The sequence below is a fragment of the Diuraphis noxia genome, unplaced genomic scaffold (assembly GCF_037042655.1).
Source record: "Diuraphis noxia isolate RWA-SAM2 unplaced genomic scaffold, SU_Dnox_SAM2 contig0001, whole genome shotgun sequence".
NCBI lineage: Eukaryota > Metazoa > Arthropoda > Insecta > Hemiptera > Aphididae > Diuraphis > Diuraphis noxia.
Genome location: NW_028301711.1, coordinates 17060321 through 17080958, shown reverse-complemented (window position 1 = coordinate 17080958; position 20638 = coordinate 17060321). Strand labels below are relative to the sequence as shown.

At 31.8% G+C, this 20638-nt stretch overlaps 2 protein-coding genes and 3 pseudogenes across 2 annotated transcripts; 4 read left to right on the top strand and 1 right to left on the bottom strand.

Moving 5' to 3' along the window:
- Positions 1-2136: 2136 nt before the first annotated feature.
- LOC149060010 (uncharacterized) lies at positions 2137-2608 on the top strand (annotated as a pseudogene).
- Positions 2609-6321: 3713 nt separating this feature from the next.
- Positions 6322-9239, top strand: LOC149060009 (uncharacterized; annotated as a pseudogene).
- A 1390-nt stretch (positions 9240-10629) lies between these two features.
- Positions 10630-12180, top strand: LOC149060008 (uncharacterized; annotated as a pseudogene).
- Positions 12181-12217: 37 nt separating this feature from the next.
- On the top strand, positions 12218-12958 carry LOC149060007 (uncharacterized). Its single transcript, XM_089227390.1, has 2 exons — positions 12218-12823; positions 12884-12958. The coding sequence occupies exons 1-2, from the start codon at positions 12218-12220 to the stop codon at positions 12956-12958; spliced, it is 681 nt and encodes a 226-aa protein (XP_089083516.1).
- A 664-nt stretch (positions 12959-13622) lies between these two features.
- Positions 13623-14369, bottom strand: LOC149060006 (uncharacterized). The gene has a single exon (XM_089227383.1). It carries the CDS (start codon positions 14367-14369, stop codon positions 13623-13625), a length of 747 nt encoding a protein of 248 aa, XP_089083509.1.
- Between the last annotated feature and the right edge of the window lie 6269 nt (positions 14370-20638).

The window sequence follows — 20638 nt, the reverse complement described above, 5'->3', positions numbered from 1 at the left end:
GTTAGTATAAAACAATCTGGTTTATTAACAGTGAATGTATTATGATCATAATTTCCAAATTTTATTTTGTCATTAATATAGATCTCATCATAACGTTTAATTATTTGCTGTCATGGTTTATCATGTTTTCGAATCATTTGTTTTAAAACTTTCATATAGTTCTCGAAAGGAAAACAGCTACAGTTATCGAGAGGTCCATATTTTACATAATTATCAACTATATGTAGTAAGCTATGTACATTATGTGATACAAAGTGGGAGCCATACATTTGTTCAAATGTTTTCACAAAATAATCCAAGAGTTTGGCGACATAACCTACATATTTAGAATGATCAGTACTTAAAAGAATTCTCATTGCTATATTTAGTGTCATGAAATGTTGATAGCATTCATCAGATAAGATATCTTTTAAAACTACTGGCCCTGTATATAAGAGAACTGCCTAAGTTCTGTCAGTGCCAATTAGACCAATGACCATTTCCAAAGTTTTTGAACACTACTATACTACAGCTAGCTGTATATATCCCTAACCACATTATATTAAATCATGATAATTAGTTTAAAATAAATCAAGTAGCTTACCTAAATAAAAAATACTATCCTAATCACATTTGTCCATTAGGTAATAGGGATCTACTTTAACAAAAAAACCGTTCGATGCTTAGTTACTAAAATAATGAAATGGTTCATGAGAACTCATTCTTTTCAGTTATAGACTAAAGGATATAATATCTATGATGGCAGATGCCAGAATCCTACAACTGATGTTTTAAGTATACTTGCCAAATAAATCAATATGTATTATAAAAAGTATTTAACAACAAACGTTGGGAAAATAGACAATAATGACAAATTGTTTGATTTGTTCGACGACATGTTAATTACTATTGTACGTAATTACCATGAACTAAGAAGAATAAGAAGATTTTCTTATTTCATGGTATTAACCAATTCTAAATCAGTTAGAAATTGTGTAAACTAAGGTACACCAGTTGTGGATTAATAATTTATAAGTATATTATTGGTATATTTGTATGAATACATACCTGAATGCTGTAAGCAGTAGTAGTAGTATAGTACAGAATACGAGACGAAACACGGATCACTTGAAATATTATTGTAATAGGTAGCTGGTAACGTCGTATAGTGTAATAAAATATTAAGTACGAACTAGGTACACCGTCCACGCTTTTAGATCATGACAAAATACAAAATAATACATATTAATCATATACAATTGAATAACGAAATTTTAAGGTTAATTAGTTAGACTAGTACACTGATTCGTGGGACATAATAACACACTATAGCACAATGCATAGATAAGTATAATAGTAATACAATTTATATTATATATTGTATATTGTAATCTAATAATAATTTTAATTTCATGATTTCTGACACAGTACACAGTAAAAATCATTAATTTCATAATTAACAATTCTGTCTTTTTTAGGAATGCAATTTATCGCTATCCAGCGGCAACACACAGACCACGACACCATACATGTTTGAAATGAAGTTTCAATGATCGGCTTTCTGTGTCGTATGGATTAAAGGGATCCATGATGTAACATTCTGATGTTTTGAATTTTATAACAACTAATATCCAGTGGTTAGTATTAACTAACCATGGTATAATAAGCATACTGTCTTGAGCAATAGTAGTCTTGTTATGTATTTCACCAATTTCTCTTTTTTCCAACAGCAGTCTCGCATGGTTGTCTGATAAAATTTGTGTGTTTTTTAAACCCAGCTTAAAAGCATATGACATCAAACATATATCTATAGCAAAGTTACACAACCATTTTTCCCCAGACAATGTATCAAAATCTTGGAAGTAAAGATCGGCCAAAATATCACAATTTCGGGCACTAGGCAATATGTAACTATAACTTCCAACTATATATTCTCTATTCTCTGGCATTTGTTTTTAGTACGTCAAATCTTTAGGGAGCATATTTTTGTGCAAGTCTATAGATTGCACTGATAGTCGAAATGGAGATTTATGACTACCAGGTGTTGAAACTGATTTCATTAAAGAATTATCTGACAATGGCTTACTCTAATCATGTACAACCACATAGTTGTTAAAAGGCTCATCAACAGTGAACCTAGTCTCATTGTCACATTTGATGACCACAACGCTTTCAATACCATCGACCACTTTGGGTGAAAGGTTATTTTCATCAGCTACAGAGATCGAAGACCTTGGGATTTTTAACGACAAGGCTGTGAAAGGACGGTACATAGTGGGTTAGAGATGTTTGTGTTGTTTCTCTTTTTTCCCCAACTATCTATTGCGTCCAAATGGTTATGGCTAGAAATTTCTGAGATTTTTCTTTTCCTATTCACTTTGGTATTTATCTGCCTAGATTTATTGTCAAAATTTAGTGCACGCGTACAAGTTTTTTTTCTAATATTATACTTTATTTGTTTGTATGCATTCATCACACGCTCTCTCATAAGTCTTAAAAACCGACCGCACTTCCACTTTCGGTCACCATCAAGTATGTCAACTTTTACAGTTTTAAACCAAGATTCAACGGTAGCATTACTCTGGCCATTGTTGAGTTTATTATTCATAATAGGTGTCCACAGCGATAAGAAAGGTACACACTTGACTATAAACTCGTGTAAATATGATTCATCGTAATATTTATTGCTTATATTTTCATTATTTACAGAACAATGGGGTAAGACACTAGATTTTATATGTTCTTTGATATACTGAAATCTACAGTACATCATGGACTTATTCGTGTCGGATTCGCATAGAAATTTATTTATTTCGTCTGAATAATCTTTGCCTTCGTTGTTTGATTCATTCAACAGTTGGTGGTTAACATTACACTTGTCTATCATTGTATTAATAGCATTTTTAATTTCTCCTGTACTACACGGAGGCAACAATATTAATGAAAATATTTTAAACCAATTTTCAATATCCTCCAAACTCTTTGCATTAAACAGTATACATATCCAATCGATAATATTATTTCTTTTCATCTTTTCTACAGTCTTATTGTGATTTGTCTCAGATTGAAAGTATTTATATACATGGTTTACTATGATTTTTGTGTAATGATTTACACAGATGTTAATGATAGTGACATTAGACCCATAAGGCCAAGGCAGTTTGTTTTTCAAAACAAATGCTTTGAAAGCGTTCAACCATTGTGAAATTGCAACTATATCGTGTGCTGAACTAATCATCTCTACAACGGGACACGTAACACTCGAATTCCTAAGTAAAGGTACATATACCACTAGAACATAGTAAAGAACTCTTTTGGTGTTCTTGTCAATTTTCATGACCAATGTACCAGTTGCATCCAAATAACCAGTTACTGATTTTTGATTTTTAATTAGTTTTTTTAGTATGTCCAACTGTTCTTTACTATAGCAGTGTACAGACGGTATACCGAAATAATGTACAAAGCTGTTTTCTTTATCGTTACACATCAATAGAATATCGTGAAAATCATCTTTATCATAATCATCAGCAGTCAAGGCCTCTGATCTGATTTTTCTAATGACATCATCTGATTTAATACCTTGCAAATTTCCACAACTCAATTGAGTGGGTGATTCCAAGTTGATAGTGTCTGACCTGAAGGAAAACGCTTTAGTCTTATTTAGCGCTTCTTTGTTCAAATCTCGCTGAAACCCTTTTACGTGATTTGTGAGACCATCATCATCTGGATTGTGATGATAATTCAAACCAGAACTATAGACATTTGCTACGAACGTTCCGTTTGCAAGCTGGACTTTAATCCTAAAAGTTTTACACCCCTCATGGCTACAATACATGTACACATTGCAATGACTTAAAATATCTGACCATTTTTGCATTAATAACACATGTATTATTCACAGTTCTAATGCGCTTTCTGAACATAAAAGGATATTTTGTTTTGTCCAAATGGGTTTGACTTTTGAAGTTTGTATAATTCATAAGGGACCATTCTTCAAATGAAAATTTGAAAGATCCTTCAAAAAACACAAAATCATGGTTTTCATATTGTTTAGGAAATTGATTTTTTGTTTTCAGAGGTAAAATAACGCCAGACTTTACAGGTATTTTCTTATAATAAGCATTCCTGAGGGGGCTTGGTACATGATGTTTTCCGTTTGTTATTTTACTCGGGGTAACAAAAACAGATTCATCGGTTATGTTTTCTGGTAGAATTGGAGTACTACTAGGTATTAATGGATCTCTCTTAGTTCGAATAAAATCAATTTCTGTCGATGCATTTGTATATTCAAATGATATAAAATTGTCATTATGCAGAAGTTCAGACTCTGTGTGCACAGTTACAGAAGTACAATTTTTAAAAATATCAGCATCATTATCAGAGGTTTCATTAAAACAAAAACTATTTGGATAAATTATATTGTCTGTGTTATTCATTTGTAGACACGATGACAGATTGAAATACTTTTTACATTGTTTGTATACTTTATACCTGTTAACTTTATTTATTGTAACTTTAATGTGTCTACATACCTATGTTAGATAGAGTTGTGTAATTGTAATTTACAAAATCGTTAGCCGTGTAATTACAATACTCAATACATTTTATTATTTTACTATTATTAAATTCTGATTTATTAGCTATATCATCACAGTTCATAGTTACAATACACTTTCGAAAAGATGAATTTTTTCTTTTAATCGCATTCACTATAGATATTTTCAAATTGTGATCATTACCTTTCTTAAAAATGGTCATGCAAATATTACTTACACAACTATCTGAAACCGAGACATTCTCAAAATTTAATTCTGGACATTCAGTATTAATATAATGAGCTACCTCTTTCAATTTATCTTTTAAACTCATTTTTAACCTTAAAAATTATTAATTGAAAATTTATTTTAATGTAATTAAGTCTATACCATTGTTACTTTTAATTTTTATGAATACCAAGTATGGTTTTTGTTAGTAATATCTAGTACTGTTACCTATCTCATGTGATAAAAAAAAAAAGAATTTTATAAAGAATACATTTATATGAAGTTCAAATTTAAGTTCTTACAATCATTGTTATTATTGTGTAAAATATTGATCTAATAGTTGTTGACGTGTCTGTCGACCAGCATTTAATAGTTCTTCAACTTCTTGTTCATGAGTTTCTTCGTCTTCATCCTCTTCTTCTTCATTGTCATATTCAGGTAGCTCAACATTATTAGCAAGTTTATGTAAAAAAGCACACATATAATGTATGCATCATGACTACGGCCTGGATATTTTGCATTGTTTGATAATATTTTTAAGTCAGCATCTGTTACCTATGAACAACGTTTGCTTACAATTTATTTACAATACCTACTCTAGATTTGGGTACATATCAATTTGGATAAGTAGTTTTTTTCCCGTTTAAACCGACAGCAGAGGAGGATCTGTATGAACACTACTACTCCTCTGGATAGGTAGTTAAGACAGTTAAGTTACTCACTGTTTGATAATTGATTGAATGATACTGTTTTCTGTTAATATATAAATGTTCTTGATACAATTCATCAATTTCATTGGGTGGTATAATAGCTATTTGTGTGCCATCTACTGCACCAATAATTGTATTTGGTATATGCAATTTTTCTAAAAACCTTATGGAATAAAATAGTAAAGAATTCTAAATATTAATTTATAGAATATAATAATCAATTTATGTAATTAATGAATCATAAAAAGTACTTTGACATTCAATAACTGATTGAAACAATAGCAAATTCTTAAAATCAAAATATATAAAAAGAGAATATAAGTGGAGTATATATTTATTTTACTCCTTGTAATATACTAATATCAATCTACTTGAACTTGATTTTTACTTTATTTTACACCATTAATATACGTCATATGAATTTTTTTATTTTATTTTTTTTATCATACTAAGGGCCGGTATTTCAATAGTGGTTTATCCTAGGTTTAAGTTAAACCAAAATCCACGATTAAGGTGAACCTTAAAGGTAAACATGTAAATCAATTCATTTCAATCTTACATTTAGATGAGCTTCAAAAAAACTATACATTGTATATTGTTCCATGACAAATTAGCATGTTATCATTGTTATCACTTATCATCGTATTAACTCATTAATTGAAGTTTCAATTTTCAATTTTTCCTTTTTTAGTTGTAGCCCGTACCCACGTCCCACAATTGGTATTAATGGTATTATACTTATACCTATAAAAAATACCTATTGACTTATAATAAAATTTAATTTAGTGAATAAAAAGGAAGTTAAAAATTGTAAAGAATTAAATGTATTAAATATTTAATCATAATAGATTTTTAGTTTGTTACTTAAAATGGCCAAAAGAAGTGCAAATTTTACTGTTGATGAAGTAGAGCTTTTACAAATATTAGTACATAACTGATGGAATAAAATTGAGTGTAAGAAATCTGATTCATTGACTTGGAAACAGAAGCAATCAAGTTGGGACGACTTAGCTAATGAATTCAATAGCATCAATAGATTACTTGAACACCGTCCTGTAAATATTTTAATAAAGAAATGGGAAAATTAAAAAAAAACACTGAAACAAAAAGTGACTTCTGAAAAATCATATTTAAAAGGGACTGGAGGTGGACCACCCAAAAATTCTATCATTTATAGTCAATCTGAAATAGAAACTCTTGACCTTATTAATATTCAAGCAACCGGAAATGATGCAGAATTTGATTGCGATTTAACTGATGAATCTGGTTAGTTATATTGTATTCTTACATTTAATAGACATATTAAATTTTAAATATATATATTTTTAAGACAATGGTAATGATAATGATTAGAAAAATGAAAATGTTATTAACAAACAGTCAACTTCAGAAACAGTTTTTTATTCAATGTCAAGTTATCCTGGAAAGCAAAATTGGAACGATTATTCTCCAGCATTATTGAAAACTAAAGTATCTGAACCATTAATCATAAATGTACCTGCATCTTCAGATCTTTCACAGGTAATTAAGCATTTATAATTGTTTTACTAATATAATAAGACATAACTTATTATAATACCTAAGTAGTAAGTACAGAATGTTTGTGGTTTAATGTTTTTAAGGTATAGGTACTTACAATCTGTATTTTGATTAAGTATATTATAATAAAAATATTTTAAAATCTTAAAAACTTAAAAACTCAAAAAAAAAATGTTCTTTTATTTTTATAGGTTAGGTACTGTACACATTTTTATATAGATATCATATTATAATATCACATTTTATTATTAATTATCTATTTTTTATAGGACCATGATACTATTAATGAAAAACCAAAAAAGTTTACTGGTACAACCACAAATAAAAAATGGTGCAACCTTGCAGATGAAAAATTAGGTATTGCCTCTCTAAATAAAGCCAAAATTCAGCTTGAAATTCAGCAAATGAAAAAAAAAAACATGCTATTGAAATAGAAATACTGCAAGTTGAGCTACAAATTAAAAAAAGAAAATTAGAATTAAGTTATGTTAGGTTAATTTGGCTTTATTTCATATTTCACACTTTCACAGTATATAATATATAAACAAATGTATTAAAATAATACAAAGTAAAAAGTTTAAAAGTTTCTAGTTATTTTGTTATATTAGCTGTGATAGGTAAATTAATTTAATTATGTGATTGTTATTAATGTTTAGTCTTTGAAGTTTATTATTATTATATATTTTAATATTTTATAGTAATTAAATAGGTAGCAAATTATTGCTAACTTACAAATAATTTGTACTATACATATATTTTTAAAAATTTTTTTTTATTAGTAGTGCTATTACAATACTTACTACCTATTTATATGTTTATTAAAATATTATTATTTATACAAATTTAATAACTCATGTGATACCTAATTTTATATGTTTGTTAATTATTATTTAAAATGTATCATTATTATTATTATATATTTTAATATTTTACTTTGTTTATTTGTATTAGTTTTGACTTGTGTTATTGTAATATTTACAATAAATTTTCAAAGTAACGTATATGTATATGGATCTCTAATATTATTATTATTAACATTATTAATACGGTTATTTGCCAGGTTATGTGGAACGTTATTTACAAAATTAATGGCTTCTTCAATTTCTACTGGTAATGGAGGTAGTACTTGTTCTTTTTCTATTGTTGCAATATTATGTAAAATAGCTGTGACCATAATTAAACATTGCGCTTTCCTTATATTTAATCTAATCCCTGTAGATAAAATTGGGAATCTTCTTTTCCACACACCAAACGTTCTTTCTATAGGATTTCTTGTTCTGATTTGTGATTCATTAAACAAGTTTTCTGCTGGAGTTTCCACATTCAACAGTGGTGTAATGCAATATTTGTTGAGAGGATATCCATTATCTGCCATGAGAATACTATCCCTAAATTCTCCATTCTCAAAACGTGAGCATATTTTTGAATGTTGAAAAATTTGGGAATCATAGGCTGACCCCTGCCACCGCGAAACTACGTCAAGAAATTTTAAATTTGAATCACAAATTGCCTGTACATTTAATGAAAAAAACTGCTTTCTGTTTCTATATACCTCTGCATTTGATCCCCCTGTTATATAAAATATGTATTTTTAATAATTTAAGCATTAATATTATTTATATTATTCATTAAAATGTTACCAATTGTATCTTTGATTTAACGAAATTTTTGTTAACTATACCTACCATTAGAGGATCATAAAGCTAATACGATTACCAAAGATTACCACTAAGTTCATATGTATGCATGGCATACCGATGACAATATTAACCGATAACGCACCCGAATTTGTAGGTGAAATTTTCACGGAATTATGTAAAATACTCAAAATAAATAAAACAGTGGCTAGCGCATATCACCCACAAACTAATGGGGGGCTCGAGAGAACCCATAGGATCATAAAAGAAATGTTAAGGCATACGATGGATCAACACGCACACAATTGGTGTGTGCATAAACCTTTTGTAACATTTTCATTTAATTCAGCTGTACATGAAAATACTAATTTCCAACCGTATGGCCGTATGAGTTATTGTATGGAAACGCAGTAGAGTTCCCGTCGCAGTTACAAAGGCGATCCGAACCGTGTTATTCATATGATAACTATGCATACGAAATGAAAGCTGCGTATGGACTTGTCAGAGATATGCTCATAAAAACAAAGAATAAAACTAAGAAATATTACGACAAAGGTCAAAACCAGGAGGACATTCATGTAGGGCAGTGTTTCCCAAAGGGTGTGCCGTGAAATTTGAAAGGTGTGCCGCGATAACTTGAACTTTTTTTTATAAAAAAAAACAAAATGATTTTTTTCAAAATATTAAAACATATAATACAAATAAAAATAATTATTATAAAAATTAACTTTAAAATTACAAAAAAAAGATATAATTGTAAATTTTAGTGTGAAACGTGTGCTTTATGTTGTTTGCATAATAGTTCAATTCTAAGTGGGATCGACGATAAACACACCCGCATTTCTTGTTCAACTGATAAAAGTCGTTCACGTTTCTTATTTTTAATATTTATATTAATATTTTTAATATCTATACGTATTATTCGATAAGTATATAGATGATATTTATCCAAAGTGTGCCGTGACTTATAATAACTAATAATAATGTGCCGCGATGGGAAAAAGTTTGGGAACCGCTGATGTAGGGGATAACGTACTAATACTCGACCACACTAGAAAGCATAAACTTACACCAATATGGTTAGGTCTGTCGTATACGCCGATCACCGACGTACACAAATAAACGATCAAATTAATTATAAACACTTTTATTGAACACTTCGACGTCTAGTGGCGGTGGTCAGTGGTGGTCAGTGGTAATCGAGTCACATGACTAACCGTCAACTTGACGCGGTCCCGCGTAATAGTCGTTTGAATTCAAACGGCCTTTGCGCGGAAACCCGCGCCGTCTATTCTCTCTGTCAACCGCCAATCGACGACGGCCGACACCGACACGCGATAAGCGCGCCTGGAAATGTCGACCGCCGCCGGTACCGCGAACCGGCTTGTAGTAAGTCAGTTCCACGGCCGCATTTTGAGTGACAACTATCGCACTACCACCGTCCTCGCGCGTACCGTCTCTCGACCCTAGTGTGTTCACTTTGTTTTTTTTTTTTTTTCAACATACATTATATTGTTTCGTCTTATTGTTCTGTGACTTGTTTGCTGCCAGACAATAAACCACACACCACCGCACTTCTGCGACTTAAAAAAGTGTTTTTTTTTGTGTGTAACCTCTCCACCACACGCATATTTGTGGTATCCGTACAGGACCGCCACAAAAAATTGGCTCCCCGTACAGGAATCACCGGTAAGTAAACACTGTTTATCTTAACTTACCCCATACTACCCCAGTAGGGTAAAAAAGCCACTACTGGAACCACCGCCACCGCCACCGCCACCACGTCCCACCAACACCACATCCCACCGCTTCCCGCCCAGCCATAGGTGCCGCCGTCGGTACACCGCTCCCCGCCCCTCAACCACATCACACCGTCACCACATCCCACCGCACCCCGCCCAGCCATAGGTGCCGCCGTCGGACGTGACGTGTGATATATGGAAATAATGCAAAAATTTATTTCGATCGTCCGGGATTCGAACTGCCACGGTATACATATATAAAACACTCATATTAGGTATACTTGATATAGTCTCCCACTACAGAACCGTTTCCCCACTATAAGTTATTATCCTCACCATACTCGAAACAATTAGTTAATAATTCAGTGTATGAACATTCAGTCTTAGTTTTGTTTTAACAGTGTCAAGTCGCGAGTTTTATAACAGTGTTATTATGGGTGGATCAATCAGTGAAATGAATCGGTTGTACAAATATGTTGCGCCTACATCTCCGACTGAACTTATCGATTGCACTAATTTTACAATCGATTTTGAAAACCGTAAATTTTTAAACGTTGGTTTCGATTCAAAAGATGAGTTCAATATCGTCGTGCAAATAATTACACCGTCGCGCTATGTAAATATTTCTCCAGACTTCTTGAGGCGTATTTACTCAGTGATGGGCCATGTTTTATCTTACATTCTGGATACTACTGTACGTTATAAAAAAATTATTTTTTTGGAAGATGAATTTGTATTGCTCACGAGTATATAAGGGAGAGCATGTTTTGGTCATGGAGTCTAAAAAAATAGACGGATGTAGAACTATATTAAATCAAAGAGATCTTATGACAATTCAAGATTTAGAGAGCACAATTCTTGAAACCATAACAATGAAAATCGCCATCACACGACCTATTATTTTAAATCAAATCGATCAAATAACCGACTACCTTAAAACCGATTTTAATGTTGATAAATCAGCGAAACTTGAAGAAGTAGTTTCAATAACAAAAGGAATTCATGCCGAATTAATCACAAGCCATATACCGAAAAACAAACAGAGTTTTATACATCAGATAAAATTACTCGCAACTGAACAGCTGGCAATCAAATGGATGGAAAAGCTGAATAACTATAAATGTATGAAAATTTATTTAAATATTTCGATTGTTAAAATTTTCGTATCATGATTACTTATTTTTATTACAGAATAAAACGGAAGCTTTTAACGTTGACATATCGCCACCAAGATACTCAATTTTGTCACCGTCGATTATACATGACGAAAACGATTTATCACAGTCACGGGTAATTAAAAAATTAAAAAAAAATATTTTTCTCGAGTTAACCGTTATTTTATTTTTAGGGTGCTGACGAGGAAAGTGGGTTTCGAGAATACTTTTCAACACGTTCGAGTTTACCAACGAGGGCACCAATTCGGAAAATCAAACCTATGGTAATACACACATTATTTACTTGATAAACGGATATTGATACATTTTTATTACAGGCTGTTGACGAGAACGATGGTCCGACTTACTTTAACAGATTTTCACCATCCCCACCATCTTTGTTTGACTAAACAGACGGCAAGTCTCAATCAACTCAGAGGAATACGAAATTAATTTTTTAATTAATAATAATAATAATAATAATATCTTATTAATGATGATAATAAATATTCTTTATATCATAACATGTGTGTTATTCATTTCGTTATACATATCCCCACCATATATGATAGAGTAGGGATTAATCCCCGCTCCACACGGCAGCACTGCATAAAACGTGTGACACGAGCATAGGACAAGTCAGTCGTAACCCGCTCTTCAAGAAGTGACAATTTGTACGTTTAATCCATCATAATGGCTAGTAAACTTATCGACTGTTCGACTTTTTTTGTGTATGACAATATTTTTATAAATATAGGGTTAGATCCTGATTTTATGTTTAATTGTATCATATGTATTTCAAGTAACTCTCAGTGCGTGAAAATTAGTGTGGGCTTATATGAATCTCTAAATGTAGTTCTTAAAAACGCCAATTTTTTGCTGCCATCACACTTACTGTTAGATGAGTTTAAATTGATGTCAATAGAACCATACAACGGATGCAACATACTGTCAATCAAATGTTTGCTTCAAGACCAGAATGTGCAGTTGACAAAAGGGAATGTTGCAAGGATCTTACAGTTAAGTGGTGCCATTGAAGAAGTTATTCAGATGAAAACAATGTACACACGGCCCACTGCATTGGATCAGGCATGTAAGATTTCAATGTTTCTCGGAAAGGAAATGCCGTTATCTAAAGATACAGCCATAACCGATGTTGAAGATTATTTGAACCGCATCGAAGTTAGGAAACTGAAAGAATGTATTCCAGTCGCAGGTACTTGCTTAATAGCAGATTTGAAAATCAAAGCACTCAAACAATTAGCAAGAGGCTGGTTATCTTATTCGGCAAAAATTGAGGTAATACAAACATATTTTTGCATATTATTTTATACTAAACAAAAACATTTTTTTTTTTAGCCTGAAGTCAGCAGACCTAAGACAAGAGCAGGAAAATGGGAAATAGCAAGCCGTAGATTGAGTTTTGGAAAATAATTAAGTATGTAATATTTTATTGTGACTGTGGTACATTAATAAAAAAAACAAAAAATGTAATATTTTATACTTACATTTTTATTGTGGCTTTGGTCGATGATAATAAAAAACAACGTGATATTTAAAAAAAAAAGTATTTTTATTTACAAACTATTTACAATTTCCTTACATCACCATTAAAAGGGTTATAAGTTATAATTTGATCGTGTAAAATGAGGCAATAAGCTGCAGTCTTCGCTGGAATGGCTTTGCCTGTTTCGAACTCGATGCGTAAATCAACAGTCGACGATTTTACGTTGTCGTTTTGTCGTGATAAATCTACGACTATGATTGGTACGTATTGTTCAAAAATGGTTTTTGACAGTAGCGGCTCACTATATTCTCTATCGTAGTATGATTTTTGGAAATCTGTATATGCTTTATATAAAATGGCCGTAACGTTGTTTGTGAAATCTGAACGGAAATCTTCGTATGGATACACTTCAGAATTTAGGTGTATTTTAAGGTTTTTCAGGTAAAAGTGATCGAATCGTCCAGACGGATTAAATAAATTATTTTTTCGATCTGTTTGAAAACCAATTAATGCAAATCTGGGTTTCTCGAGCAAACTGCTCGATTTAACCGTCCATGAATGAGAAGTGTTCTGAAGGAGAACCGGATATTCTCACAAGTCCCAATTTCTGAACCCACACGAAAGTTGTTTACGAGAGTCTAATACTTTTAATAGTTTTATTTTTTCTTTGTCACTCACCCTGATAACCGGCATCTTCCAAATAATTTTACTCAGCTCAATCACTACTTTTTTGAGTTTTTCTTTATTGTCATTCGCAGTGGTTTCGGAAACGTACAACGCATCAGAGTCCGTAGACGATCTGTTTAAAATGATTTGTTGGTTGCAGTTGAGTAGTATTTTTTTATAATCTTCACAAAATCCAAACAAGTGTTTGAGCGGGATACAACCAGCAAATTTGTTATTTAACGTGAAATTTTTATTTTCACTGGCATTCATTTCTACGTCCCAAGCAGCATTTTTTAGATTGTTCAATTCATTCGGTGTGTGTGAGCAAAACCCTTTAAGACTCGATGATATTCCAGGAGATTTTAATTTTTGTATTTCAACACCGTTAATTTCAAACCGGATTTCAGAAAACAAAAACGACATACCATTATTTGTAAAATTAATTTCGTTCGCATATGATGCAATATCTGCTGGTTTATTTAATTTACCTTCAATATAGAGATAGCTCTCGCAGGGGAGAGTGTAAGCGTCCATATTTTGAATGGATATTCTAATTTCGTCGTTATTGGATAAAGCTGTTGAAGAATAGGGGATGAAAGAGTGGTACTGCATTTGAGTTATTTTGTATTCGTCTTCATATCCGCCGGTCACGTCCAAATACATGTCATCCATGATTATAAAACTTTTAAAGACCGTAGAAATGATAGATTGTTCTTTGTTAGTTTCTTTACAATCGGCGTACGTCTCGACGTATTAATCTTGTTAGTAGAACTGTAGCGACTCTTGATAGCATTTCTTTTTATATAGCTGTTGAACTTAATAGCCATTTTAATGTTTAATTTGTATACGAACTGTGATTGGCTCCCCTCTTAAATTGATCAAATTATTATCTTGATCTCTTAGTACTATATTCACTTTACTTATAGACGAAGAATTAAGCCGGTAGAAAACTAGATGTTTTGGGACTTCTATGATTTTATGTCCAGGCGATGAAGAAGGGAAAAACTCGTGTATAGTCTGGCTCGGTATGCCATTCATATTTCAATTAAAGAAATACCCACATTTTTATGAATACACTTCATAGGCTCGAAATCATGCCCGTTTTTCATTAAAACAATAGCCATTTTTACTTAAAAATTGTACTTTTTTTTCTGAGTGTATGATTTTATGTCCAGGCGGTGAAGAAGGGAAAAACTCGTGTATAGTCTGGCTTGGTATACCATTACTGAATGAACCAGAAATTAGATTGCAATCTATTTTTATACAGTTAACCATTATGTTGACTATCCGTTCAGATTCGTGTAGTGTCTTGGCAGAATAAACTTTATTCTCAAACCCTAATATTTTCGATATATTATGTTCAATAGTGAAATCAACATCATGACTACACGTCATCGAGCATTTCAATGTGCTTCCATCGGCCTTGAGTTGAAACAAAGTAACATGATTCGGTAATAGTTTTTGAATCATCGACTCCAAGTTAATTATTTCGTACGATCCCGTAGGTATAGTCACAGTCACACATTTTCCGAGTGAATCGTGAAAACCTATTGTATTGCAATCCGGTTCTACGTTTGGTATAGAATTATGTGTTTGCAGGCTTAAAAGACACAGCTGAGAGGTATTTTGTACTTCTAACGGCGGGAAAATATCACAAGACATTTCGCTGGAATTACCGTTTAATGTTATCGTGTACATGATAAAAATTTCAAACACAAATGACCACAATTATATGTGTTATAACGTTGATGCCTAGTGTAATTATACAGGGTGATTTTTTTATCATGAACCACTCATTATTTCAAAAAGTATCAATGTTTTTTAAAATATTTTTTTACAAAGTTTCATATTGTTAAAAAAACAACGTTTTTATGAAAAAATTATATTTTTAATATTTTTTATCCTTATAATTTTTTAAGTTTTTTACTTTTTTGAATGGCAACCTACAGTTTTAATTTCATATTCGAAAGCAGAATATTTTTCTAAGTATTTTGATACGTAAAAATCGAATTTTGGACGAGTAGTTCATGAGTTATAAGTATTTAAAGTTTAGACAAGCGGAGTAGTGGACAAACATTTTGGGGGGTAACCCCGTACCACTCCACTCCGCCAATCTAAACTTTAAATACTTATAACTCATAAACTACTCGTCCAAAATTCGACTTTTACGTATCAAAATACTTAGAAAAATATTCTGCTTTGGAATATGAAATTAAAACTCTAGGTTGCCATTCAAAAAAGTAAAAAACTTAAAAAATTATAAGGATAAAAAATATTAAAAAATATAATTTTTTTATAAAAACGTTGTTTTTTTAACAACATGAAACTTTGTAAAAAAATATTTTCAAAAACATCGATACTTTTTGAAATAATGAGTGGTTCATGATAAAAAAATCGCCCTGTATTGTATTTTACATTCGCTGAGGTACGATTGTAGTTCCAGTGGTGGTGGTAGATTTCCAAAACTGTCGTAATATTCAACTTGTTTTCCGATTTTCTTATACACTACCCAATGAGTTCCGGTACTTTTTTCAACGTCCAAATTGATTACAGCCGATTCTTTATGCATAGGACGTTTAGGTAACCTATCTCTGAAAAACACTCCGATGAAATGAGGTATTTTCATTATGTGCGCGTGTTTTATAATTTCATAATCGTACAACGCTCTTTTGGGTAACGTAGTAATTAGTTTTTTTTTCCTTTTTACGGTTTTCTTCACAGTTTTATGGACTCCCTTTCTTTTATACGAACTACCTCCTTGTGAAGAGAGATATAGTCCTTTACCTTTCTCGATCTTATACGAGCCACCTTTATTAGGGGCGAGGTATAAACCTCTGCCCAAATGTGTAGGTTCATTTCTATTGAATTCGCTAACGGTCTTTACGACGTTAGCAATACCCCCCGTCAGCGCTCCGAGTGCGGATAAACCGGCAAAAATTGGTATCAGTGGTAACATTCCTCCAGTTTTCGGTAAAGATATAACACGAGGTACCCGAGCTTTCTTGCTGTTTTTAAGAAATATTTTTTTAGCTGCCACAAAACATTTTTTTGTTAATTTCATCATGTTTTTTTCTTTCATATTTTTTTTAAATACATTTTTAGCTGCCTTGACTGCTGCGTTGAATCCACATCCAGCACCCATTTTTCGATTTGCCTTCATGCCAGTAGTCACCAACCACGCTGCTGCATTTTCTTTTAAATTAGAGTCTTTTGACTTGAATCTATTCCAAGCCTGGTTTTCTAATATATAATCTGCTTTTTGACGATCAGTCAAAGAGTTGCTGTGATCATAAGCGATATCGTGTTCTTTACACAACGAGTCTAGGGGGTTGATACCTTTATCGCCGCGATCTAATCGTTTTTTCAATTTTGTACCTGGGCCGCAGTACTGATAACCTAAAATTATGAGTTGATTATATTGAATGTTATGTGTGTTGTATGGTTTATAATTACCCGGTAAATGAAGTTCAAATGGTAATTTGTTTATAAGAGTGTTCACGATACCTCCGCCTTTATTCTTGTTGTTTCTTCGAACGGGTGACATCGTGTAATGATTAGATTACAGAGATTACACAAGTATTTATAATGAAGTTTGTAGATCAAGAAATAAAACTCACAGTGGAAAATGTCGATCCGCCTACGAGTCTCCAATCGAGGCATGGGAAGCTTTTACCGAATACTTGTCGTGCTTTAGTTGTAGGGCCTTCCGGATGCGGCAAGACAAATTTGATTTATGCTTTATTGACTAACATCAATGGTCTACGTTTTCACAACGTTTATACATACTCGAAAACACTCGATCAACCTAAATATAAAATACTTTGTGAAATTTTAAAAGATGTAGAGGGCGTTCAGTTATTCACTTTTCACGAAAACGACGAGGTTATCCCACCAGAAAAAGCATTACCAGATTCTGTTTTTATATTTGACGATATTTTATGTGAAAATCAAAATATCGTACGTTGTTACTACACGCGTTGTAGACACAACAATATCGACGTGTTCTATCTAGCACAATCATTCGCTCGCATACCCAAACAAATTATTCGAGATAATAGCAACATGATTATATTATTCAAGCAAGACGAGACTAATTTAAAACACGTTTATATGGAACACTGTTCGGGTGATATGAACTATTCTGAATTTAAAGAGTTTTGTACTTTGTGTTGGAGTAGGGGGAGATTTAATTTCGTCGTGATAAGTAAAGACTGTGAACGTGACAACGGACGGTATCAACACGGTTTCGACACGGTTTCGACACATTTGTCGTTGTATAAAACAATGTAGTTCATTCTCAACCATGGTAGACAGAAGTGCAGGTTAGGTAACAAATTAGTTATTGCCAAGAAAAACATTAAACGTAAATTTGAAGCATTGAAAAGAGGTGAAGCTGATGTTCAATCTTATGTAACGCAAACATTTAAACCAATAATCGAACCCTAGAACAAATTACGAAATTCCGAAGCCGGTAATAATGAAATTATAGCTGAAGGTACCCCATATATAGCATCCGATAGCCAGTCTGAAATTTTTCGTACATTAGAAGAAGAGGAAAAAGATAAAATATATGGTCCAAAAAAATATTCTAATGGAATAAGCAAGTTAGGTCAAGAAGAAGTAAAATTCAAAAACAACGCAATAATTATCAAAGATACGTCTTATCAGCTAACGCCTGGACTTGTTGAGTTATTATGTTTCAGATATCCAATGCAATATACTGATAATGATTTAAATACATATAAAGAAATACTAATACAAACTTCAGCACATTTGACACAGGACGGTGCAAAAATTAAGAAAGGTGGTACAAAATATACACAAATTATTCGCAAACTATTTCCATCGGGAATGGGTGTGAAATTACAAACAAATACTTTAGTATATTGGAATGACCCAAATGAGCTGGTTGATAGGTTGCGACTTCTTTTAGCCTCTCAATCTGCTGGAAACACTGGGGTTTCAAACGAAATATTATCTATTTTTGAAGAACTGTACGAATCTGGTATAACAAGGAAAATACCAAATGTATAAACGCAACATAGCTATCGAACTTCACAGACTGGCTAGGAAAAATTATACGAGGCGAAGAGTAAATATGTATGGAAAAAACGATTTGTGGCAGGCTGACTCGGTCGAGATGATTCCACTTTCAAAGAAAAACAAAGGATATAATTATATTCTCTGTGTGATTGATTGTTTTACGAAATTCGCCTGGGCCATACCATTGAAAACAAAAACAGGGTGTGAAGTGACCAAAGCCATGTCTACAATACTTGTAGATAGGTCGCCCAAACTGTTGCAGGTAGATAATGGCAAAGAATTTTATAATTCAAAGTTTGACATGTTAATGACTAAGCATAATATAAAAAATTATAGCACATATTCCACGACAAAATCCTGTTTTGTGGAAAGGTTTAATCGAACTTTAAAAACAAACATGTATTGAGAATTTACTGCTCTGGGTTCACAAGAATGGATATCAATTTTACCTGACCTAATCAATAATTACAACAATGCGAAACACAGAACGATTGAGATGACACCATTGCAGGCAGACGAAAATCCTTCACTAGTTACTTTGAAACAACGTACAATCACTAATAGAAAAGTAAAATTTCATGTCGGCGATAAAGTTCGAATAAGCATTCACAAAGGAGTTTTCACAAAAGGGTATTTACCCAATTGGTCAACAGAAATATTTACAATAGTAAAAATAAATAAAACAATACCACCAACTTATCAGTTACACGATTATAATGATGGTCCAATAGCCGGTTGTTTTTACACCGAAGAATTATCTAAAACCAATTATCCAAATGATTATTTAATTGAAAAAATTGTACGAAAGAAGGGGGACCAGATATATGTCAAGTGGGTGGGATTTGACAATTCCCATAATTCATGGATAAGGACGATGTTAAAAAATAGTTTCAGTGGTTGTTCAGAAGTCAATCCGTTCGGTACAACGAATTATTATTATTTAAAAAATTCCATTTTATGTCACACCATGTCGTCGGCTATCTTGGACGTTCAGTGCATTCTCGGAGTCAACAACAAGTACTTTATCAAAGAAATGTCTATAGTAGATACTGAAACATGGTCCAACCAACACTGGATATTTAAACATACATCTTTAAAACAAGATGCAAAAAGTCAAAGTGTAAACAGTTGACTGGAACGTTTATATCATGGTTTATCGTTGGAATATGGTGATTTAGAGTATGGAGAAATACAGAAAATATTTCATTCGTTCAAATTCGAAAGAATTTACGTTAAGGGCTCTCAGAAACAACAGATTATCAGCGAGTTTATGCCACACGTGACAGTCTTCAATTTGGAAAACACTGAATGTCCGCGGCTTTGTGAATTGAACGAAGAAACACTACCATGCTGTATTTTTCATAAGGATTTCAATCCACAAAAATGTATAGTATAAAGTATAAAGTACATTGTATAAAGTATTTGCATTGAAAAAATGGTATGTTAATAATGTTTAAGATTATAATTTTTTTTTTCTACATTGTAAACAGTTTTAAAATTGCACTATATGTATATATATATATATATACACACATTATATACATTTCTTCAATTGATTAACATTGCAAGTTTATAAATAAAGAAAACAAAAAATATAATGAAGACTCCGTGTTTTTATTTGTTGTAGACTGTTCATCATACTGACTAAAACACATAATTAAATTCTACATTGTATACATTATTTTACAGTTTTAAAATTACACTATATATATATATATATATATATATATATATATATATATATATATATATATATATATATATATTATATACATATTTTCAATTGATTAAAATTGCAAGTTTATAAATAAAGAAAAAAAAATATAATGAAGACTCCGTCTTTTTATTTGTTGTAGGCTCTCCATCATATTGAGTAAAACATATAATTAAATTATTAT

Coding starts and splice junctions, on each gene's coding strand:
- LOC149060006 (XM_089227383.1), bottom strand. CDS start 14,369: ATGGATGACATGTATTTGGACGTGACCGGCGGATATGAAGACGAATAC.
- LOC149060007 (XM_089227390.1), top strand. CDS start 12,218: ATGGCTAGTAAACTTATCGACTGTTCGACTTTTTTTGTGTATGACAAT. Junction 12,824..12,883: donor CTTATTCGGCAAAAATTGAG/GTAATACAAACA, acceptor TTTTTTTTTTAG/CCTGAAGTCAGCAGACCTAA.